This window comes from Gavia stellata, chromosome 1 (assembly GCF_030936135.1).
Source record: "Gavia stellata isolate bGavSte3 chromosome 1, bGavSte3.hap2, whole genome shotgun sequence".
NCBI lineage: Eukaryota > Metazoa > Chordata > Aves > Gaviiformes > Gaviidae > Gavia > Gavia stellata.
Window position 1 is genome coordinate 109,081,132 of NC_082594.1, and position 25,887 is coordinate 109,107,018.

General features: G+C 41.1%; 1 protein-coding gene across 2 annotated transcripts in view; it reads right to left on the reverse strand.

Annotated features, from left to right (window-relative positions):
• Positions 1–23,204, reverse strand: part of CXADR (CXADR Ig-like cell adhesion molecule) — a 36,887-nt gene extending 13,683 nt beyond the window's left edge. For both annotated transcript variants that reach the window (XM_059817384.1, XM_059817374.1), the window contains exons 1-6: positions 23,135–23,204; positions 4,298–4,467; positions 3,414–3,618; positions 2,914–3,069; positions 718–840; positions 240–378 (exon numbers count right to left, since the gene is read on the reverse strand). In XM_059817384.1, the coding sequence (XP_059673367.1) occupies positions 240–378; positions 718–840; positions 2,914–3,069; positions 3,414–3,618; positions 4,298–4,467; positions 23,135–23,183 (842 nt within the window). In that variant the 5' untranslated portion in view covers positions 23,184–23,204. The remainder of the gene's footprint in view (positions 1–239; positions 379–717; positions 841–2,913; positions 3,070–3,413; positions 3,619–4,297; positions 4,468–23,134) is intronic.
• Positions 23,205–25,887: the final 2,683 nt, after the last annotated feature.

Consider the following 25,887-nt stretch of genomic DNA (forward strand, 5'->3'; position numbering starts at 1 on the left):
CATATTACTTTAAGTTAAAAGAAATTCAAGTGTTCATTGCTTTTAAAATCTTTACTGAAATTAGACATGACTACCTACACCGTGTTCAAAACAAAAAGTTCTCTGACAAGCTGTTATTATGTTAATAAGCTTTCCAGATTAAGACAGAAGTCTCAACTGTTAAGTATCTTACTTGCAGAAATACACATTTAAAAGTTAATCTTCAAATAATACTGCTCAGAAAATAGACATGTCATTACCTGATATCATGATGTACTTCTTTCTCATATTTCTTCTCTCTATGTTTCTTACAGCAACAGAAGACGAGAAAAGCCAGTACAGAAAGACCCAGCAGAGTTCCTATAATAGCTCCAGCAATTATACCAGCTGTATTTATAGCTAGAATAGATAAATAACAATACTGTTTAAGTGTCAAATTTATACAACCAGCTTCTTTTCTCTCAACTCAACATTAAAAACAGTATGTCTCCACATGATCCAGGTTAATAGCATATCACTGTATCACAGAGGGTATACTTCAATCACATGCATTTAAAACAATATAAGAGCTACAGATTTCTAGATAAAAAGCAACATTTTGGGAAGTAAAGACTTGAAGTGGCAACCATCAGTTACACAACAGGGTTGGTTTTTTAACCTTTTAGGAGTTTAGAGAAACAAGATTATTTTGTTTTAATACACAAAACACTTTGTGACCATTACACAGCAAACACTTACGAGGGGTGACATTCAGCTCAACAGAACATTCATCCGTGCCAACTCTGTTTGAGGCAACGCAATTGTATATACCAGAATAGTCTTGAGAGGCATTTTTCAAGAGAAGTTCCCCTGTATTTTTATCTACAAACAACAAAAGGTAAAGGTTTACCACTACCCAAAATTTAATTCCATATTCAATACTACAGAGTTATTAATCCAGCACATAGATGAAGGCTTAACTAAAAACCGCCGTATTAAAAACGCCCAAATAAAAACCCAAGCCTATCGTGCTGCAAAATACTATTATTTGTAAAAGCCTTTTACCTTGTTAGAAATTTATTCCTCAGCATTGGACTTTAATAGTAAGCCTACAGACTAATTGCTCTGTCAACAGACAGGAACAGATGCTTAAAGTAGCAAATTCTCTCATCCTAACACAGAATTCTAAAATACCAAAGATTAACTGCATCCCAGAAGTACCTCCTTCTCTTCTCTCTGTCTAAACAGATTCTACACAACCAGCTCAGACGCCTGCAGAACCCATGTTCAACGTGAAGTGGATCTAACCAATTAAGTCTAGCTATGCAGACAGAGCAGGAGACATGAATCAGTGAAAACAAAAAGAGTATTTCCAAGGCTTTCAAAAGCCATTGGCAGCTACCTTTGTGAGATTCTACTACATGAACTTCAAATGGCTTGTATGCTTTAATTGCTAATAGATTTGCCATCAGCCGTGCAAGAGACTACATCACAGGAACAAAGCACCACACAAATAATTAGCTCTTCCTGCTGAAGAAGTTAAGTAGTTCTAGGTTCTTGAGAACATGTTCAGTGTCCCCAAACCTATATTCACCAAGCCCAAAACAAACATTGTTTTATCGAGTTACATGCCACTTTTGCATACTTCCTCACTCATTCTTGTCCAGCACTGATATCGTCAATTGATTTTTTTTTTGTTACCGCGAGACAAATTTCAGATGTGGAGAAAGAAGGGGAATAACAACAGAAGCGCAACGTCTTGAGTGGTACAGAGAAGGATATTAGTGATCAACTGTGTACTGTCAAAACAAGAAATAAGAGTCAAACAGCACTACCAGGAGACAAGTTCAAAACGAAGAACAATATGAGGTTCTTCACATGTAGCTGATTTTGAGATCTGTGTTCTAAGATATTACAGATTCTAATAGACTACAGAAGTTTAAAGGAAACTGGATAAGTTCACAGAAGTCAGTCTTTGTTTTAAATCAATTAAACTGAAGCCACCTCTGAATTTCCTGAGGCATAAATTACAGGAGGATAGGAGATACCTATGAGGAAGAACCACGCAACTTCTTATTGTCTCTCCCCCAGACATCTATTTCGGCTACTCTTAGACACATGATACCACTTTGTCCTGTATGTCTTACACAACCTGAGTTAAAATATGTCTACTTGTAAGCAGATTCTTAAACTGCTTCATCTGCTAGGAACCCCCACCACCTCAAAGTTTAAGGTTTTCATAACTACAAAGAAGATCAGAAAGAACTGGTACTGAGCAGTACTCTTCCAAAAAATATTCCAGAATAACTTTCACAAAGCCAAAACTCACAGATTAACCTTCTACAATGAAGTTCTCACAATAAAAATCCAATACCACCACTACAATAATTTGGAATCTATCAGTCAAAATTCAGAATATGTAACTCTTTCCTGTATGCCAGCTCTTGTAAGAAGAGGGTTAGCCTTCTCTTCTCTGTTACTCTTGACAACTTTTCTTCCAAAGACATGTACCCCTTTTTAAGCAAGAAGTTCTGTCATTTGATCAGGAAGTGAAGACCTCAATTCAATCTCTAAAAAAATTCAAAGCTTTTATTTCCACTTCTCCAAAGGCAGCTCTAACAACTGGTCTAGACTCTGTTCTGACTCTTCCTTACTGTCCATTTGAGCACAAAAGCAGCCAACATCAGCAAGCAAGAGAACTCACAATAATCAGGCAAGGACGAGCATGATTCTGCAGCCTAATGTAAGAATCTCAACTTAAAGCTTGAAACATTTCCCAGTACGAATAAAAAAAAATAAAAACCAACTTGTTTCAAAGTCAGTTTTATTATCCAGTGAGAGGGCAGTAGTGACCACTCTACACTAATATTAAGCAAGATATGCTCACAAGTGAAGATAAGCAATATGAATGCAATCTTTAAGTATTTCAAAGTAATAAATGAAGTTTGACAGTACTCAGCATAGAAGTGGCAGGAAGTTCCTGTGTGCCAGATACTCTCCTCCAGTCGTAAGACAAAAGTGGGGATCCTTCTTGTGATGCACATTTCAAGATAACATCTTTTCCAATCTCCTGTGATCCTTCAATGGAACACTTAGTTCTTGCTGGCTTTACTAATAAACAAAGTATTATTGAATTAATAACAGTCACAATCAAAATGCTTGCTAGTTGTGTTCTAGTAGGTCAGTCCATTTTGCTAAAGATAAAGATTGTGCAACAAACCATTTCTATGCATGGAAATATTTTCTATTAAATACATCTTTAAAAATGCTCATTATTCTGAATACTATTCCCTTCATCCCCCAGAACAGAATGATGTCCACCCCTCCCAAGGCCTCAATAATAGATGCATCATCATAGATTCATTATGACTTTGCTCAACAGAAGTTTTCATTTTAGACAGGATGCAAGAAACACAAAAACTGTCACTGAAAATTCAAGAAAAGCATTATCTTACCAAGTACAGTCAACTGTATTTTTTGGCTTTGAACTCCAGGAGCCTTCTTCACTTTGCACTGGTATGTGCCAGTGTCTGCTGACTTTAAATTCAGGATATCCAATGAACCATCACCAGATCTGGGATCAGGATTAGTAAACTGCATCCGCCCATTCATAGCAGCATAATAATGATTATAAATCCTGTCTACAGCATACATAATTATCTACAAAAAAAGAAATATGATTCAGAAATCCACTTGGCATGTAAACATTCGAAATAATTTGGTATCTCCAGATTCTTTACAGTTTCTGTCTACTGTTTTAAATAATCCCAGAAGTATGACATAGCCCAATATCTCAATCTTCAAAATATCACCACACACAGTACTCTAATGAATACTCCAACCGAACACCTGCCCAAGTAGCAATATGTCAGTATTGACTTCTAACTGAAAGGAAACTCTTTAAAATTGCTCTAATTTCATTCTGTAAAACCTCTCTACTAAAAGGATCCATCTCATTGATAACGCTTCCAAAGAAAGGGAAGAGTTAGTAACTATATGAGTTAATATATTTAAAATCAAATCCTCATAAATCAGCTTTCAATCAGGAAAATAATGCAGATACAAAAGCAGAGTATGTTTTCTGTAACTAAAGCATTCTTAATTTGAGATTTCTTCTTTAGAAGACAAGTTTACAGTGAGAAATTCCTTGACATTTCATACTTAATCTGCTATTCCAAAACTTCCACTATATTTCATGAGACTGGTGCTTCAAAGTAATTTAAGATCACAAGCTTCCCAACCTGAAAAGGTGAAAGTTTAAGAAGTCAGTAACAAAAGTTCATACGTTGACCTACTGAAACAACTGAAGTAACACTGTCCAGAAAAAGTCTCTACTTACTATTTGTTCCTTCTTTTGATTATCTGCTGGTATCAATACCCACTCAATATCTAGTGGGCCTTCATCTTCTTCTGAGAGTACAAAAGTACATGGCAACGTAACTTTCTCTCCTTGTGCTTTTTCAAACATTGATTGATCAACTGAAGTTATACTTAGGCTTCTTGTTAGACCTATAAAAATATATTTGTGTTTTAAAAACACTTCATATGCAGTTTTCACCATAAGTATTCTGTTATATATTAGTATATATTCAAATCCATCATATACTTTTCCTGTATAGAAATCATGCCGTTAGTCAGACTTGTCACTGCTTAACAGATCCTGTGCAGTACATTACTGAACACAATGCAAAGTCATGTACTATTCATTTGGAATCACATCCAAGAGGCAGTTACATCTTTCAAACCATACCATTTTTTGTACAATTCAAGTGCCATACGAAGCTAAATGAAAAACCTGCTGATGAAAATTTTTCAAGTTACCACTACTCCCTCATTGGAAACATGAAAGCATGGAACAGCGATGAAGTCTGCCAGGATGGGCGGAATTGTTGTGAAGTCCTGGGTTAGATCAAGTTACTTTGCCTTGAGGCATAAGGGCTCTTCTATCTACAGGGAGTGGACAAATGAATCCTTTCCAAAAATCTCAATGAGTTTTTAGATTTGTTTCACCCTTTCTGCTTGTCTTACTCCTCAAAAAAGGCTGTGTAATCCTTATTTGCATGCCCCTAAGCAAAACATGTTTCCAAACAACAAATTTTCCTCAATTCAGCCCTGAAAAGGAATCTACATAGTGACACAAACAGACTTACTCAAAAGGCCTGAAGCAATATTCCCCCCCCCCCTTTTTTTTTTTTTTTTTTTTTTACAACAAACATAGGCTTCCCTCATCAAGCATAGAGACTCATATGTTGCAATCAGGAAGTGGAAAGCTCCATTTTCTCGTCATAGAAACAGGTTTGGCATTTGTACATCCACTGTTTTGTCCACCGTGCCGGGTACCAAGCTCAGATTTTCACAGTCATTTTATGTGTGTAGGTTGCTGCCCATCATACCTAGACAGTCACACAGATGTTACCACAGCCACAACAGATACAAGGTCACAAGAGCAGCCAGTGTGAAGAAGATATATCATTTTGGTGCATCTGTAGAATCACAGCCTCAGATGAAATAAAATTTAAAATTATTATAAATAGTGCATTTATGCTTTAACTTGCACTTCTGCACTAGCTCAAGTTAGATAATAACTTGCACTTCTCCACATAGTAGAGAAGCTCTAAGTGCATTTCTGCAGTAGATCAGACTGCAGCAGCTATCCTTCTACCTAACTAAAATTTTGCTCTGCATCAAGTCTTTGGATTCTCTTCCTGATGTGAAAACAAAGGGTTCTTTAACAGCTATTTAAAAAATAAAATCATTTAGAAAGAGAAAGCACCACATACTAAATTCCAGACAAAAGCTTCCAAGAAAGGACCTGCACAGTGGTTAATTACAAACATACAGTTACAAACTAGGTAGGATTATTTAGCTTCCTACCATTCATGCTATTACTTTGCACGGCATTACCTTCATTCCAGAAAAAAAAACCAAAACAAGAAAAATCAATTTGAGGTATGAAAGAGGTTTAGGTGCAATGTTTCTTAACAATGCATGTACATCTTTTCAAAGATAATTCTAAAAAGTTTTTATCACCTCTTCTTTGACCACAGTAAACATATCTGAGCAACTAATTATCCACTACTAGGTTGAATTAATACTATTTCCTAATTGATACTGATCTCCATGAACACTGGTTGACTTCCCACAGATGCTATCTATCCCCTTCTAAAGGATCTTTTCAGATTTCCAAGTGTAAAACTAGACATTCTAAACCTCTTAAAAAGGTCATTTGACTAGTGAAATATATTACAGTGTAATTCTTAAATTTGGTCAGCTTTGCATAAACAAACAAAGACAGTATTACTACTAGCCATCATCTCTACAAATGGGTAGATTCAGAGTACATTCATATTTCCATAAAGCACAGTAGCAAAGAATGCAAATTCCTAATCTGTTTTTCCACTGACTTCCACACTCTTCTGTTCCCCTCTCCCCCACTGCCTCATTAGGGAACTGTAATACAATATTCTCCAGTTCATCTCCAAATTGCATTTTTGCACTTTGATTCTAATATTTTCAAGACATGAGATGGGATGCCAAGTACAGTTTAATGACTGATGATGAAATACATTATGATGTTACTTCCTTAAAAGACTCAAATCTGTAGCCTGGGAAATTAAAAGCTTTCATTCTGAAATAAGAGTTAATCACTGAAGTAGTACCTCTGCTCTGTGACAGCATCTCCAGTTACTTTGCCATTTGAAGTTCCACAACAGATGACCACAGAACATACATTTGCTCTCCCCTCCCTGCAAGGGGACCTACTAAGGATTTCAGAAAGTATTCAGTAATTCAGGTTGGAGGAACACAATGGCATCTGCCTCTTCACAGTGGGTAGCAGGTAACAGAATTCACACTTTAGAGATGCTACAACACATCTGTACTACTAAAAAGTATAAATCTCCTGATTTTTAGTTGGCACCTGCTGAAACACACAACATGGCCAATGTTCAGATGACAGAACACTGAGAAAAGGGAACAAGTACAGTGGGAACAGGGAAGAAAAATTATGTTAAAAGCTGAAAGTACTACATTTCAGAGACATGCTCCTAGGAAACTAGGCTCCAATAGTTCTGCCTAACACATGGCAGTTTGCTTAAAGTGCTTTAAAAGCCACAAATACCAAACATTTCAGTCTGAGGTTCTACAGCAGCACTCAGTTCTCTGATCCAAAGCATATGAATCAACGCAGTGACCGTAAGCCAAATAAAAGCAGAACCCAACAGCCTAGAGTGTCTTGCTGGAAATTCATCCCACATAGAAGATTGTTACAAAAATTGAAACTCTTGAAGCGAGTAGTACGTTCATGCACAGTGACTGCATGTGCAGACATGGCTATGGAAGATGAAGCACATGAACCTCAGGATAGCTCTCAACAATCATTCCTGCCTGTGAAGCTTGTAGCACACATTAGCTGGTATGAGAGGTACCCAAACATTGGTCTGAGCCTTTTAAGTCTCAGAGATTTTTCACAAATCTCAAGTTCCTTCTTACTGCACATCTCCCAACACCTCGTTATTATTTACTAGTGTTCCACATTCTCTTTCTTATTGTAAGAATTCAAGCATATGAAGCTATTTTCCACTTTTTTTTTTGGTCAACATTAGAATGACAAACAGAAGCAGCAAGCATCTCAATTAAGGCAGGTGTCAAGAGCTATCTGGGTTTGAACTAAGCATTAGCAATACAAGGGAGTGGCAGGTAATACTAGTTGGAGATTCCCTTCTGCAGAGGAGACGCACACATCTGGTGCCAGGTATGCTGGTGAAGGAGGTTTGGCCAGAATCAGCATGTTAGAGAGACTGCCAAGGGTCCTCCAACCCTTGGACTATTAACCTACTATCCCTTATTACTATTACCACTATTGCCTTTTCTTTTTTTTTTTTTTTCCCCTTTCTTTTTCCCCCTAACTATTACTATTATCTATTCACACAGGCAGTCATGCCATTAACAAAGGAGACCTGGAGCAAATCAAGAGTGACCAGAAAACTCCGGGGGGGTAAAGAAGGACATGGGACCAACAGGGGACATCTGTTCTCCTTGGCCTTTCCCGTGAAGGGGAAAAAGCTTGTGGAGACACATCCTGCGAGTTAACAACTCGCTGCAGGACTGGCATTGCAGGCAGTGTTTTAATTTTTATGTCCCCAAGTACCCCTGAGAAATGCGGGCTGCTAAGTTAAAAGATGGGATCCACTTGACAAAGTGGGTTAGGAACATCCTCATCAAATTTGTTGACAAGCACTTTAAATGAGAGGTCTATCGGGAATGGTGATAGAAACTTGTAGTTAAGGGAGGGAATACAGATTCAGACATGTTAAGTACATGGGTCAAGTTGGTGGAAGGAAGAGAGACCTTGGCAAGGACAAAACATGTTGAAAGACAAACCAGCTCAAGTACTTGTACACAGAACTATGACATCAAAGTAACTGAGACATGTGGGATTGCTCAGATGACTGAGTTTTGTCATGGATGCATACAGGCTTTTTAAGAAAGCCAGGAAGGAAAGAACAGCAGGTTAATTGCCCTCTACCTGAAGGGGCAGCTGGAACACAGAAAGCTGTTCTACAGGACAGACAAGAGGGTGGTTGAGAGCTTGTGAGTCAGGATTAAAGGAGGTCTGTATGAGCAACATCACAGTCCAAGTTTGTTACAAACCACCTGATGAGGTTAAAAAAGCAGATGAAGCCTTTTTTCAGCAATTCCATAATGTCTCTAAGTCACAGAGCCTGGTTACTGTGGGACACTTTAACCTCCCTGACATTTACTTGAAGGGCAATGCAGCAGGACACAAACAATCTAGGAGACTTCTGAAAGATTTCAGGGAAAAACAGATGCTAAATGGGTCAACCCATTTGATACTTTCTTGGAATTGCTTTCAACAAAACACAGAAGAACTTGCTGCGGATGTGACCATCAACAGCAGCCTTGACTATACTGACCATGAAATAGTGGATTACAAAATCCTGAGAGGAGTGAGGAAGGCACATCCAGTGCAGACCCTGCATTTCAGAAAGGCAGGCTGACTTATTCAGTAGATAGAATTCTGTGGGACCCAGCTCTGAAAGGCAAAAGAGCTCAAGAAAGCTGGCAGGTATTTAAGGACAACTGTCTCTAACCACACAAAAAATACATCCCAACACTTGGGAAAATAAGCAGATCAATCAGCAGCTCGGCCTAAGGAGGAGGAAGCGAGAACAGTCTACCAAGGGAGGAATACAGGAATAGTGCCCAGGCATGCAGCATCCCTGCTACGCAAGTCAAAACCCAACCAAAGCTGAACGAAGCAAGGAACCTAAGTGTGACATGAAAAGCTTCTATTAGTACATGAGCAGTAAAAGATTGAAAAGGAAAACGGGGCTGATGATCTAATGACAGCTGATACAGGCAAGACCAAAGTACTCACTGATGACTCTGCTTGGAGCAGAAGGTTGGATGACGGAGGTCACGTCCAACACAAACAATTCTGTAACTGCATTAAAAATCTGTGAAGCAGATGCACATAGTGACAGGATGACATTTTCTCCAAGCTTTCCCAAGCCTCACCTCCTTCAGTGTCCACTCAAATCAGGAAGATTCAATTTCTTTTCACTCCCCTAGTATGCGCCTCAAAACATGAGTGGACCAACTGTGGCATCTAACTGCTAGTACGCGACAGGCAGGCATTTTACCAAGCTGAGTGAAGACCTGTATTTGTTTTGGTTAGCAGGGTTTCATGGATAAAATTTCAGACCTTTTTCAGACTTGTTTTAACACATCAGAAAGATGAGGGTGCCTCAAGTCAGTTATCCCGCTTATTCAAAGATGCTTAGCATTAAAATATCTGATTTTTAATTGCAGCAAACAAATCACTGCAAAGCTTAGACTCAGAAGCATGCAACAGATTCTCAAAAACCAGCTGAAAACTGTCAACACAGAAGTGCAATTGGTCCAAATGCATGTATATTGTTCTCCAAATATTTTGCAAGGAGAACACGTGCCATATTCAGTTGGGGCAAACAGAAGAATGAACCTTTGTGACTGGGTGAGAAGAGACAAGTACCATTCCTCGATGCAGAACAGTAAGTATTATCTCTTATAAAAGTTTATATCAGAAGAAAGTAAGAGGTCAATACACATTTTGCATTCTGAGCATTCAGATTTAAGTTTCTTAATGTGGAATAAAATACTCTTTCTCTGGGAAATTGACCCTAAAGAGCATTGCAAACTGTATCTGCATGACTGAACAAGTTTTTTTTTTACATGATTTCCGAAGGTGTGCAAACCATCTTCATACCATCTTTAGAGAAACTGTATTTCCTTCTGAATATCTGGACATACCTTCAAATACCACTCAAATGGAACACAGCTTAGCAAACTACACTATTAATATTTTTAAGAATAATGTAGGGAAAATTAAATGTTTGATATAATTTGATGGGAACTGTTTTCTAGTATAAAAGAATCTTCAACACACAAAGCAGACAATAAATTAAAATGGAGCAAAGCTTTCTCCATTCCAACACAGATACAAACAAGAGCTGTGATATATACTAACAAATAACAGAAAGGAGCTTTTCATTAGATGAATTACTTATGCATTTAGTATTTTCTTATTCAAATGAAGAAAGTTACAAATTCAGGATACACTGAAATTCTGGATTGCTGGCTTACACGAATTTTAAGTGTAAATTTAGACTTGGCATGAATGTTCCTGGCATCAGACAGCGCTGTGCTGGAGATGTGTTACGTAACCCTACAGACATAGTCCCTCCCTACAGACATAGTCCCTCCCTACAGACATAGTCCCTCCCTACAGACATAGTCCCTCCCTACAGACATAGTCCCTCCCTACAGACATAGTCCCTCCCTACATATGTAACAGGGGAGGAACACAATCAGCTGGGACAGCAGAAGGTATGGCGACTGACACACATGGAGGGGGCAGGAGTAGGGGAGATGCATCACGAAGGCAGGACTGCCGCCAGCTTCAAACTGATGTCTGAAATGGCAATCGCTAAGAAGCGCAACTGCAAAGACACACAGACTGCTTCTACATGGGGTAAGAGTTGAGTTTAGAGATGTTGCTGTACTTAAAGCCATGCATGATCCACCTGCAATCTGCATTTGCACAGTACTTCAACTTTACCAGCAGGGTCTCTAAAAACCATCATGTTTGCCAATACCTGGTTGTAAACAAGGGCAGGCTGTAAATATATAATGCTTTTCTTCACAGAATGAGGCCTTAAGAAGTAAGTAACAATGACAACCAGAAATCTGCGTTAGTGCTTTGAGAGATATAAGCTATAAAATTCACTTAAGAGATTCTTCAGCTCTTTCAAATACAGATTATAGATGTAGCTGTGATCAAATCTCTTCACTTGACAGACTTCAGTCTCAAGAACCAACTCCCCACCACCCTCATTTTACTTCTGAACATGCCTCTCATCCGCAGTTAATCTCCTACTTTTTTCAGCTAGCTCTAATGATATTATAAAGCAAAGTTCCCCAACTCTCTCTCCCCTTTCCCACCCCCACTCAGACAGAAGTTCTACAACATCTTATTTCAAAACTGCATTTCTGAAATAAAGCCCTCTAGAACTGAGGGAGTCAACTTAAATTTTATACCCTTGGCAAGCAGGGAGTACACACCAAGGTAGGTACACACTGAGGAGTGCCTAGCCAAGGGAGATTTACCAGTGTTTACCGGCACAATTTAAGACAAACATAAATCTCCTTCATGGCTGAAATCCCCACAAGAAGCCACCATGTCACAATCTTCTCCTGCATCCTCACTACACAGAACTTCAGTATCCTCAAGTGATGCCAAAACAAGCCTCTGCAAGGCAGTGCACTCCTAAACATAAGTGGATTAAAAGCTGCCTTTGCAAAAATAAAGGGAAAAGAGCATTTGACATTACTCACTTTAGTGATATTTACAGCACCCAGGAGCAGAGTCACATCAGCACAGCCAAGACGGCCACAAGCTGCAGAGTTTGCTCATGCTGTTTTGCGACAGTTTATCATAACTGATTGCACCACAAACCGAATCCTACCTTTACCAGTGGGACCCTCAAAGGCCAGAAAGCCTAGCTTCAGATTTGGGTTCTCACAGGTTCCAGCATCTTACCTCCAACAGCAAGAGCAAGGCCCCATTACAGTCATAGCTTTCTGGAACTTGGGCCAAAAATGTTATGAAGCTTTGGTACATCTAACTTTCCACGTGTCATAAACCCTACAACTTCTGGCAAGCGTCACCATACCACAAAAAACCCTGAAAACATCGTGTCCCTGGTCCTGATGAGGTCTGACACAGATTAAGACAGGGTTAACCCCATTTCAGTTTTTGTACAAGTTATATCAGGCTTCAGAAATTCAGGCTAAGCAACTTGGGGGGGACAGGGAGCGAAGGGAAAAGAGTCAATTCCAGTTTTTCAACCAGCTCTAGTCATACTTATTTTCTCAATGTCACTCTTTTTCCATGGGACACATGACATGGAACAACACAAAGAAAGGTTGCTAATGAGTCTTCTTTAACTTAGTAAACGTTAAAGGAACAATGGCAAGAATGAAGAAAAACAGAATTTTAATAGAATGACAAAAAAATAGTTGTCTTCCCTTTAGAAAGCAAATTAAACAGACTTGGGGACTTCCGATGTCAGAATGAAACTCTTAACATTCTCTTTTACAGCCAAAGCACACAGATATTCTCATCAAATGTATTTTGGATTCTGTCCTGAAAACATGTTAGCTCAATACACATCCTACTAATTTAGTCAGGCACCTAGGTACTGAAGAATGCTTAACCTTCACAGCAACCTCACCTGAGGTAAGAATAAGTGATGCGGGAAAGTAACAAACATGCAACAGGCAATGAACTACCAAAAGCAAGAAAATCACGCAGCAGTGACTAAAACAAGAAAAGCAAAAAGGCACAGCATTAGTGCACTTGAATCTATAGTGTATATGAATCCAAAGAGCAGGTTTGGTTTTGGTATGTAATAATTATAGAACGCCACAGAGAGTTTAGATTTTTAGGATAATCCACTGCTGATAAAGGCAAATCGCAAAGCTATTTCTAACAAAGAAAGTACTGTCCTGCTAGTATCAAAAGTGTTAAACCATTAATGTTTAATATGCTCCACAGATCACATTTTTCCCATGCTTGACACTAACTGTGGTTATCATACAATGCTACAATACAAATTTAATGGAAAAGCACAGTTCACAGTAACTAGTAAAAAAACCCCACACCATCTTAGCAAAAGCATCAAGCACTTCTAAATCTAACATTTCCAAAGCTATTAACATTAACATACTACATATTCCTCTACTTAAACCTCAAAAAGGCCAAATCCAAAAAGGTTAAAGAGAAAATAAAAACTTGCCTCTCTATACTAGCCTAAGTCCACTAGGCAGAACACTGATTAATCCCTGAAGACAGAGATTTAACATTCAGACAAAAGATGTTCACACCTGTATTTCATACCTCCCAGGACAGTGCTCTCTAAGCTAATCAGAGTCACACATCTTAATGAAGCCCTTCTACTATGCAGAAAAGATACAGTTTGTGGAGCCAGAGAAAGTAAAGACATCCCAGGAATAAAAGCACTCACCTAGAAAAAAACAAGAGATTTGGCTCCCAGTCCTTGCTCCCAACACCGTCTCCTCCTTCCTAGTCCATTTAGTCCCAGACTAAATATAAAAATAGTTCAGGAAACTATATCCACAAAGCTATTTCTGCATAAAGGAGCTTGAGTTTTATATGGACACTTAGTGTTAGCAGAGGCAAGATTTTAAATCCCTCTCTTTCACATTTCATCTCGGCTGCCTTACCAATAGAAGAATGAAGCTGAGCGACCAAACTCCCAGAGGTCTTGTCTGCTTCAGTTGTCAGGAGGACACTTTTTCCACAGGTGGTGCAGCTAAGACTTACGTGCATGGAGGAAGGTTCTGCCATAACTACGAAGAGAAGGCTGATGAAACAGCAGGAGCACTTAAAAGCAAAATACGGAAAAAACCTGCATGTCATAATAAGCCTGGCAAAGTTCTACGACCTGGACAGTCAACTCTGCTGCTGGGTCTCAAAAACAGTGGGTTTGTATTTCCAAACTTCACTTCCTCTGAGCAATCAGGGGAGGGAAAAGCATCACTTTTCTGAGGCACATTTACTGGGCAAAGTCTCCCAGTTGTACTTACCCTTAAAGTAAACAGTGTGACATTACTTCTTCAAATCGTGGATTTACTATCTCCCTGCCTATTTCTGACTTTTCATCTACTTCCACAATTAAAGAGGACTCCACTACTAAGTCTTATATTCCTTTCTACTGTCTGATCCCCAGACTCACAGAAGAAACATGTTTTTCAGCAACCACTGAAACCTGTCCAGTTCCAAAAAGTGAAGTTTTGCCCCTCTAAACTCACAATTTCTGCAGAACAGCTCAAAAAGACCTATTCCCCTTTGGAATACCACAAACACCACCTTAAGGTGGGTGATGTGCTTTGAACAGAAGCCAAACCTGAAGCAATCCTGCATTGCTCTAGCCTGAAAAATCTGACAAAATACATCAATTCAACAATAACTGTTAAGTTACTGAGTATCTACCAGAACTCACCTGAACCCACAAATCCTCTGTCAAATCACACAAGAAAAAAAAAACACACAAAAAACCCCACAAAACGGGAAAGAGGCTAAGCATAGTTCTTCAAAGACAGAAAAAAAAAAATGCTCTTTCAGTCTGGATGTCCACAGACAGCATTAAATGAGTAACTAGCTCTAATTCATGTAATGTTGCATACCCATGCCCCAGTTTAAAACATACTGCACAGTTAAGTTAGAAGTTACTCATCCTCCCAATCTAATAAAAAAAAAAATCTTAAGACTCATATAAACAGAACTACAAATAACCCCAACCCTGCAAATACATAGCATCAGCTTAATTTCATTCCCAATCTCAATACAGAGATCAGCTGGAACAATTATGCAATTAAGAAAACCTGTAAAAATCACAAGCTAATGCTTTACTGATCTTTTACCTCTCCCCCCCAACTTCCACTTCTTCCCTGACATCCCCTTTGCCTTCAGATTCTATCCAACATCCCTTTCCTTTTACAATTGTCCTTGTGCTCCTTACTTGTTCAGCACATTCTTGAAGCTTTTTTGTTGCTAAACCCAAAGTCACCAGCCGAGTATCCTAGCAACTGCAGCAGTTGATGACCTTACTCGAGAGGGACGTGTTTATCAAGTTGAGAGAGGAAGAATTTGTATCTCATTACTGAAAGAAAGGATACCCTTTTGGGGGAGGGCAACATAAGGAGGAGGGGATGTTGTAACAAAAATTGGGATTCATCTTAAGCACAGGAGTACTGTTTAGCCCAACATCTACAGAAGATCACTATGAGTTCTGAGTTTTAATGCTTGGTCACATTTAAATGATCCAGCATGACCTAATTCAACCTCTAGTATTAAGGAAACGACAACCAGAATACTCTGAATTTGCTGAGGTTCTGCCCTCTCCTCCTCAGGTTTGATCCCGTCACCTCCCTTTATGCCAGTATAACACTTCATGCAAAAAGGCAGAAAGCCACAACAAAGAGCTGACTCCGCTAAAAACTGACACTGCACAGGAAGTTTCGCTTCTTTTCTTTCGGTGGGGTTCTCCAAACGGCAGTCCCCCAAGCACAAGGTACGTGGCAGGAGCACAAAGCCAGAGACAGAAAAGCTGTGCGGCTGCCCTCGCCTTCCTAAGGGTTTGCCTACACTGCCGGGGAGCCCCACCCACAGAGAGCAGTTTCACATCACACCTACACAGCCACGCTGCTGCCAGCTCTCGGAGCGAGCGGCGCTGCGCAGCCACGAAGTGGTTTGAATTAGTGAACTCACCCGACAGGAAAACAACATACTCAAAAAAAAAAAGCCGTCTTTTTTATCAGCTGAATGGACTCACGCAGCAGCAGCGTGACGCTGCGCTGGCACAAGGGAGGGAAGAAGGAACCCAACACCCTCGCTGGAAGTAGCAGCAACCTCAACAGACACGTGCAGTTACACCAGAGGTAACCGCATCACATCTGTAATGCTGCTAGGTGTAACATGAAACTGCACCTCCAGACTGCACTTAAGAGCCATTAAGGAACCATATAGTATCGTATTAAGTGTAAAATGAAATGAGGGCCGACCATTAAAGACTTTTTTCAGCCAAAGGAAAAAAAAAATCAGAACCCAAATCCTGACATGACTTATTCACACAAAAGCCTGCCTCTCCTCTATCAAGTCTACATCAACTGCACAAGCTGTTTTTGGTTTTAGCCCTGCAAGTTACTTATTTTCCAATTATAAACTGATATTGAAGGCTTATACAGTCACTAAGCAATCAAGTCACATGATTTCGATTTTTTTCCTGCCAATTTGATGCATTTAAAAGGGAACTGAATGAAGCAGCCCTTTTGCAGTGTGAACACGTTAGGCACATCTGTCAGTCAATGCATCAGGGAGTTAAGTACAATCAAACACTTAACTGAGCAGCCATATTATTTTCACATGAGTAAACGGGGTTTGGCTCTTCCGAGCTACTGAACAAGCAATGCTTTTTCCTAGCACATGCAAGTTTTGCATTAAGATTGAAAATTATTCATTCAGTAATACAGGGTTGGGTTTTTTGGGTTTGGGTTGTTTTGTTGTTGCTGGGTTTTAAAATAAAAAGGTGAAGCATCACAATGACAGAAGTATCTGGCTACCTGCTTTTGCTTCCCTCCCAGCCCACCCCCCATGTAAGAAACAGCCAGAAAGGAATAAGCTTCAAGAGTTAGAATATCCACCCAAAATAGCCACAAAGCTAACTAGTCATTTAAAAATTCAAGGAGGCTGTAATATATATATACACACACATTATTTTTACATGCCTTAAAACAACTGAGATGAAACATTCCTTGTAGATTATGCTGTTAATACATCTAAAAGGAAGAACTGAAAATGCAGGATCAGTGAATATATGAAATTTTAATTCCCTATACAAACTTACTCTGCACAGGTTAACAGTTGTGAATTTATGAAATCCTCATCCTTCCTTCCACGCACACCAAATATTTCTTGTTGATTAATCATCTTTCAACATACCAAGCATAGGTTTTAGCTATAGGGCATGAAAAACATACCTATTAAAAAACGTAGCAGCAAGTGGAATTCAAAACTCGTGACCGTCAAGTACCCCAGATGCTTCTTAACAGTAGCTAAAGGACATCACAGCACCGGTGAAAGGTTCCAGCCTACAGCCAATAAAGCTCCAAATCTTGCCTATCACATCACAAGTTTTGAATATATGATCCAGTAAGTAGGTGATACACACAAAAAAATAATCAATAGTAATATACTCCACCCATGTGGGTTTGAGGTTCCAGCTGACTCTCTTTGGTTACAACTGAGATTCAATCTCATTGAGTTAGATCAGGAAAAGGAATGGGTAGAAAACCTGGCTTACAAAACTGTAGTATTTTTCTGACTTTGAAACTCCCTGAACTGCCTTGCCATAGAGCCAGATGAATGCCAGGTACAACATGAAATGGGACGCAAAAATAATCTTTGAGGTAACGTCTGGCCATTCAACTGATTGCCTGATTTAGCAATGTAGTCAGACTCCCCAGCTAAGCTCCCCCAGGCCAAGATTATACAGACATTTCTCTCCTATAGGAAAATACTGATCAAGCAGAATGGGTTTTCCTCCTAACGCTCTTCTGCCATCCTTCCTGTCACTCATTCCTGCCCTGTACCAGGACAAGTTGTTGGCAAAACTCTTTCTTGTTTTAAATCCTGCAATCTAACTGGTTAAAAAAATTAATGAAAGTTTTAAGCAGCCTCAACTCAGACCCATTCACCACACACTCACACAATCAAGGTAGTTGTGCAGTAAAGGAAATGAGCAGCAAGGATGCAGAAGCTGCTTATATTCAAGCTGCTGCTGAAACTGGTTTGCACGGAACTACAGCTCCACTGCCACTTACTCCCACAGCAACAGGCTGAAGTGGCTCTTCTTATAACCATCCCCTGAAAGATGCAAACTAGTAAAAAGAGGAATTCCCTAAAAAGAAAGAAGAAAGAAATGAAAAGAAAAAAAAAAGGAAGAGCCAGCATAAGCTAACTGTATATTTAGCTAGCAGTAAGTAAATTGATGTAAGGGGGGGTGGCATTCTTACAAGCTGGTGAACCACACAATTGTTGAAACTTCTCCTTATTTATAATGTTTCACATAGCATCTAAAAGCTCCATGAAATGAATCAGCGGTTGCAACAAGAGCAAAAAGAGAACCCCTGCCATTAAAAGCTTATGAATGCATGCAAGTAACAAATGATTAAATTAGTTAGGAAGTATGATGAAACAACACTGGCCCCAAAAACAAGTTCCCTAGTCTGTAAAAATCTCTGTGGGCACTGTGGCAAATGAGTTTTAAAACGCTCTGATACTGAGGCAGATTCGAAGATATTTACAATTAATTTCTCGAAGCATGAATGGAATCAGTAGCAAAAGCATACTAGTACGCGTATGTAAATATATTTTTGTAAAGCAACAATAGAAGCGAAACCAGCCATTTAGGAGTGGTAGTTTCATCTCTATGTTAAGCGGACTCGGCTTTGGAAGAGGCTCTGACAAGCACTGGAAGTGAAGACAGACAAGCAGCTGAAGTTTGATGCAACACAGGGGAAGCCCGCACAGGGGAGGGCAGTCAGAGAAGACCAAAGCGACAAGCTATAATAATCTTTGCAGCAGCATTCTGAATGCATAAAATACCTTCTGATAAACACAAGATTAGTTAAGGCAAAATGACTGTAATTCAAATCTCATGGTCGATGTCACAGCAGTAACTAGCTGATTAAGTCATCTCTGGTTAAAGTTGTTCATACTTCTTGAAATACTAAGATCCGGGAAACCTAGGAAAGGAGTCCTAAACTTCAGGTAAGTGTCCATTGACATTAAAAGTTAAGAAGAACTTGAACCCTGCAAATTGTTACAACTGCTCTGCAAGGGAAGAAGCATACCAGGTTTAGCGATCAAGAGACTGGGATAGGAATGATCATTTAACTCCTGTGGTAGTCAAATTTCTCCTCATTTAAGGTTCTGTTAGATCCTCCTGCATGCATAAAAACATGAACAGGCTTAAGTTCCTTATTATACATATCTGACAAAGTGTACTAGCCGCCAAATGCTGACTTACCATGTCTGCATTAGGTTCTACTCCTGCATGCATGTTATTGGAAATACTTCTGCAAGTTTTATGAATACCACTTAATGACAGGGCAATAACCACAGACTTTTCTCAAAGCTTACCTGAACTTTATTTTTATTTAAAAGCTTAATACTCTATTAATAAAGCATCACACACTGCAGAATTTCAATATAGTACAAAATTACCTCATACTACCATTGTAAAAAAAAAAAAACCAAAACCTAAAAACCCAACAAGAAAAACACCACCACCACAAAAGCAGCAATAAGAGGTATCACTACAAACTAAAGAAATTCCTGCCTAGTTATTTACCATAAAACTCTACTCAAACTCTTATCCTCAATTTCAGCATTTATATGCACAGCATTACTATTTTGTGTAACATATCTTCTGAAGGCTAAATGGATCACCACAGATGTCATCACTTTTTTATACCTATACATAGATAGATACTAATCTGGCTATATTAACATTTCATAGTTACTGAAAATTTGCGTTCTGCCATTACACATTTTTAAAAATTTAACTGCCATAGGTTACTATCTTATTTGTTAGATCAGGATCACAAGTTACGCACCTATCTTTATTCTCAGCCTTCTAAAACCCTACACAAACTTGAATTTGCTCCAAGTGGAATATCATGATTTCCCCAACACTGTATAGCCAGGAAAAGGTTACCAGTATGTACACAGTCCCCCTGAAGTCACAGCATAGGCAAACATGCACTCAGTGCCACTGACAATGAGAAACAATAGGCTTTATATTAGCTCTTGACATGACCATGCATTCTGGAAAGCTTAGAATTAATTAAAAAAAAAAACCAACATACACCAGTTTACACATCCCTAAGACCTAACAAAATGATCTGGCAGCACTTAACACCACGACTGAGCTTTCCTCTTCAAAACAGAATTCTGTAGTGCCCTTTGGAAAACAGTTTAATATCAATTATCTCAATAAAATATTTCAAGATCTGAAGAGGTACATAATTTCTATTACCCTATTCCAGGATTTGTTGATGACAGTTGTACAGTGGTCATTTAAGGTAAACAGAATTCGCACATTTTGGGAATCCCCAGCTACTTGAAATGACTGATCGTACTTAACTACAGTACACACGAAATGGCCATCAAGTTCTTACTCACCACAGACTTGGAGTGCATTTTTAGATAGAGAAGAACTAGTACAATTAGAAAAGCTGTTATGAGTGCAGAAATAGCCATCCAAATGTAAATTCATACCAGAAGTCTGCAAGACAGCAGAAGACCGAATTTCACTATACCAGCCTGTTTTGTGGTCATCTGCCAGAAGCACAAATGCACACAGAAACCGCCCCAAGTTATTTATCAGTTGCACAGTCATGTAATACCGAGGCAGTCACTAGAATTAATTCATTACTAATTACAAAGATAGAGCAGAAAAGAACGGTTCTCCCCCAGCACCCTGAAATGCTCAAGGATGAGTTCTTCCCTTCCTGCAGGGGAAATGAAGTTCCCAATTCAGTTATTTATGACTGCGAAATTGACCTTAACAGAGGGATTAAACCCCTGAGCAGGGTTCAGGGACAGCTTAAACCCAAACACTTTCCTATTTCAACACATAATGGTATAGCCCCCTTGCCTGCTGAAGGTGTATTTTGTACAGTCGAGATAAGCCTCCTTATTTATACAATACTGGTTATTTTGAATCCTCAACTTTCAGTGATAGTGGAACAAGGAAAGTGAGACTTACAGGGGGAGAAAAAAAAAGCCGTGAAAAATAGCACATAGGGCAAGCCCTAAAATACTGTAACAAATTATTCCAGTACTACAAACACAAATGAAGACTTCAGCACCTAGCCAATCCTCCACTGCCAACAGCTTTCACTCAACTGCATACAAATTCGCTTCCTTCCTCTAAGTTTGGTCCATACAGAGAACAGCAACTTACTGACATCCATTCCCTCAGTGAAGGAAGTAATGTCTACCTGGACCACAGACCCAAAAATATTAACTCAGTCTGATGGAAGAAAAAAGCACAAGCAAGCTCAGATTATCTGTCAACTCCTATGATATAGATTATTAAATTATTTTCTTCAGAGGACTGTGAAATGTGTGTGTCTTTGAGAGTACAGTCATCCAAATAATCATGCAAAAGATATTCTTAATCAAAACACAAATATATTACTTTCTTTACAAAGTCATCCGATTTCACAGCAAAGTCTGAAAACAACTGTATATGTCAGTAAAGCTAAAGTGTAAAATTTTGTTCTGGTTTTACATTTCATCATATATTAATTATTCCTAGCTTTATAGTATCATAGCCTTCGATATCCTAGCAGTGATCCAGCTCATTCACAGTACATATAATAATTGTACTCACAGCAAGCTTTTTTTGCAGTTTTAGTTACATGAAGTGTTTCAATATAAATCTTAATCGCTAACCCGGTCAATTAAATACTAGTAACTCATAGTTCTTACACAGCATCTATCTTATTTCTAACTCTGCTTACAGAAACAGAGTTAATGCAAAACTACCAATATCCTTTCATGCAGGAGATGAGAGTTCATCATTCCATTATAGAGACAGAATTTTGATCCTATGAGTAATTTCCCAAAACAGCAGTGACATCAACAAAGGCATTAACATTTCAACAGGAACAAAAACTGGCCTCCTGACACCACTGATACACATTTTACTGTGAACCTGAACCTCCATAGGTGTTTTGTCATCTTTCATAGTTTCATGTAAGTTTGGGTCAACTGTAGCGGAAACTGATTTTTTTTTTTTTAAAGGTATTTTTAGGAAACGTTAACATGACAGTCCAACTGAGTTCATTACAGGAACCCAACAACATCTTGTGTTTGAGATGAAAAACGTTTGCCTACTTTTTAGTAGCCCAGACACGTTTAGTTTATTTTTGGAGGTTTTTTTTTTTTTGTTTGAGAATATCTACTCCTTTGTTTTCTCTCAGCAAGAAAACCAAAGGAGTTTAGAGCCATCTAATTCAACTCCTTTCCTATCCCCTCCCCAGTTCTCTCATATCTTCTCCAGAGTTGAATCACAGCCATCGAGTCTGGGACAACTGGGTTGCGAGGGCTCTCTGGAAGCCACCCGGCCCCTTCCACCCTCTCGAAACAGGACGAACCTTGAAGTCAGATCCAGATACTGAGAAGGTATCACACGTGCAGGGTTGGTTGTTGGTTCTGGTGCTTTGGGGTTTTGTTTTAATATAATTTTTTTTGTTCTTTTCGCTTCGGTTTTCACGCGTGGCGCTTACTCGGCCGCAAGCCCGCAGCAGCAGCCGCTCCGGCCGCCGTCCCTCCGCAGCCGCGCACGCCACGGGCCGCCGGCCCCGCCGGCCCCGGGAGCGGGGCGCCTCCAGAGGCGGGACGCCGGGAGCGACACCGGGCGGGCACCGCGGCACGGCCGCCAGGGCCGCGCGGAAAGCCCGTCAGGCGCACACGCCGCCGCCGCCTGAGAAAAAAGGCACGCCAAGGGAGACAGAGGGAGCCCACGGCGGGGCGGGTCGCCCCCAGCCACGCCGAGGGCTGCCCGGGAGGGGGGCGGGCGGCGGCGGGGGGGAGGGGGAAGAGACAAACCGCGGCAGCGACGCTGGCCGCCCCGCCGGCGGGCGGCGAACAAAGCGCAGGTCGGCCCCGCAGGGCGCCCCAGCCGCCAGCGCCCGCCCGGGCACCGCGCCTCAGGCACCGCGACCCGGCCGCACCCGCAGGCGGGCAGGGGCCGGGAGGCGACGCCCGCCCAGGAGAGGGGCTGGCGGAGACGGGGCCCCCCACCCAGCCGCCTCCCCCCCTCCACACACACACACACGCAGAGGGCGGCCGCACGGGCGGAGGTCCTGCGGGGCAGGCGCCCCCCGTCACCGGGGGAGAAGCGGGGCGGGCAGCAGCTCCTCGCCACCTTTTCTCCCAACCCGACAGAGCCGCCGCCACCTCCACCTCCCTCCCTTCCCTTTGGTCCCCTCCCCTCCACCTGCGCCCGGCGCCCACCTGCGGAGCAGAGCAGCACGAGGGACACCAGCAGCGGCGGCGGCTCCATGGCGCGGCGCGAGCGGCGAGCAACCGGCACCGGCGGCTCCGTCCCCCCGACTCCCGGCGGGCACCTCCCCCGCCCCGCGCGCACCGCCCAGCAGGTGAATCCGTCCAGCCCCCTCACTTCCGGCCGGCACCCGCCCAGCCCGCTGGGGCCGCCGCGCGCGTGCCTCCGCCCCCCCCCAACGGCCGCTCGGCGGCGCCCGCCCCCGGCAGCGGCACCTGCCGCCGCCCCCTGCCCGCCCAGCGCCGGTGCGGAGGGCCTCGGGGCCGGCGGCCGCCCGCGGCGCGGCAGCACGTGCCCGCACACCTCGGCGAGGGGCAGTCCCGGCCCTCCGCCGGGCTGGCTGGGGCGCTCGGCGCCTCCCCCGCCGGCAGGCAGGGCTAACCGGGGCCGGGCCCGGCGCGCTGGCCGCCCGGCAGTAGAAACAGGGCGGCCCGCTGGCCCAAGTGCCCGAAACCGCGTGTGAGCGGGAGAAGGGTGTCCGTGATAGCCGGGGCGCCAAGAGCACGGTGCGAGCCGGCTGCGGTCGCGGTCACCGCCAGGAACAGAAGGCACTGCTCCCGTCGGCAGTTCCTGGCCCTTGCTGTTACCCTGTGCGCCAAAAAAGACCTGTCTCGATCAGTCCCCATAGCAACGCTATTGTAACGGCTTGTGCTTCCCTTGCACAGCGCATACGTATTTTGACTGAGGGTCTGGAATTGAAGAAAACGAGCAAACAAGACAAAAGGAAGATACGACGGTTTGCGAGAGGGTACAATCAGAGTTTCTTCTGTAGCGTGATGCAGCTGCACGACACCCAAAATGGCAGCCCCAGCTGATTCCACAAACACATGGCTTGCACTCCACGTACAGCAAAACCCTGAGTTACGTTTATCAGAAAATAAAGCAGAGTTGACCAGATTTATTCTCCACAATTGAATGCCTTCTATGAGTTTATTGCTATGCATATATTACTATATACTGCAGCAGCAAAGCTGTTAACTGACATAAATGTGTTTCTGTTGCTATGGTTTATAATTGTAAAGGGATACATTGCATTGGTACCATCTCCTTTGTTCTGTCCACAGCTCTGTCTATATTAAGCAAGTGTCCCCATAACCAAATATTTACACAAATGCAAAAAGCTATGTAGTCTCGATTTTGCAGTCCAAACGAATTTTGAAAGGGATCATATTACTGTTCGTTATTTTTCTTTGATGTCCATAATAAATAAAGCTCAAATACATTTTTACATGATTATGTTCCGTATGTATGAGATGAGGGTTTAAAAAACAAAGTTCTTTCTGCTCTTGTTGAAAACATTAGATCGAATGCATAACTACTCATAAGGGTGTTTTCCCAAATACTTAGCTAAAAGGAGGTGTTATGCCTTTCATTCAATAAAGGATTCCGAGTAATGAAATTGGGGGTGTCTCCATTTCTGCTGGAATAATGAATGTATGAACGTGCACTGACGTCTTTCAGAATGGTTGGTTACTCGTAAGTAAAGCAGCAGCTTTTACCTGCCAGCTCAGAATTAGTTTTTTGGTAAGTAGGATAAATGCACTGTCATTTTCCATGAAGGTACAGGTAAGTACCGCTTACATCTTGTAAAGACATGACAATTCACAGTGCCTGTTAGATGTCCCTTTAAAAACAAATCTACCCAATAAGATGCTAGATACTACACGTAAAGCATAGAATTTTAAATTGGGAGATTTCAAACATCTTATTTAATGACAGAATAGAATTGTCTTTCCCTTCTATGAAGGAAAGAAGAAATAATATTAAGCTAAAGGAACCAGAACCTCGAAGTGGGGCTATTCAGATTTTGTTTTCCTCTGTTGTTTCAGATGTGCTGCAGACCTGTGCTTTAAAGGGTAATCTGACTCGAGTATCCTAGGCTGACTGGATGAGCAAGGTTTTTTGCTGTACATCCACTTGTGTCAACACAGAAATTATATACCATGGAAAGTATAATGGGGCAATCACAGTCATTAGAGAAAGCGAAAATGATTCGTCATTAGAATGGAGATGCTCACCGTTCTGTGAAATAAATCCTAGCTAGTGACTAAAATAAATACTGTACTGCATTTAGGAAACATGAGGTCCACACTTAGTCTAGCCTAGACAGACCTATTCCTGGTCTCATTTAAATCAAAAGCAACACGGATGCAGTCATGCTTACACTCCTGAAAACTGTTCACGCTCCTGCAAATACATCAGAATACAATGTTTAAATAATAATTATTTTTAAAAAGCAAAAAATCCCTGCTTCCCCGCTGCAAATGTTGGTCAGCCTAATATGGCATAAAGCTACCAGATTTACTAGAGGATGTGACACTCTGTAGATTTTGAGTGGCCTATACTTCCTGGAACACTGAACACCATGAGGGAAAAAGATAACATTGGAAATGACCAAACCTATTCCCACAAAGGAAATGGTCAGGTTCAAAACTTTCTGAACAGATTTCTACTAATGCCAGTATTTTGGATCAAGCCCAAAAAAAGGCTCCAGGGTGAAGGCAAAATCCAGTCAACAAGGAAGAGATATCCACTGGAGCAGAGGCCTACAGTCTAGATCCACATCTTACAAATGGAGAATTATTTAGCATTTCTTTTATGCAGAATGCTGTCTCATGCTTAGGATCTTAAGATTTATGTTAAATATAAAAAATTCATTTTGTGTGTTTAAAGGTAAGAAAAACCTCAGTATGAGAACCACTAC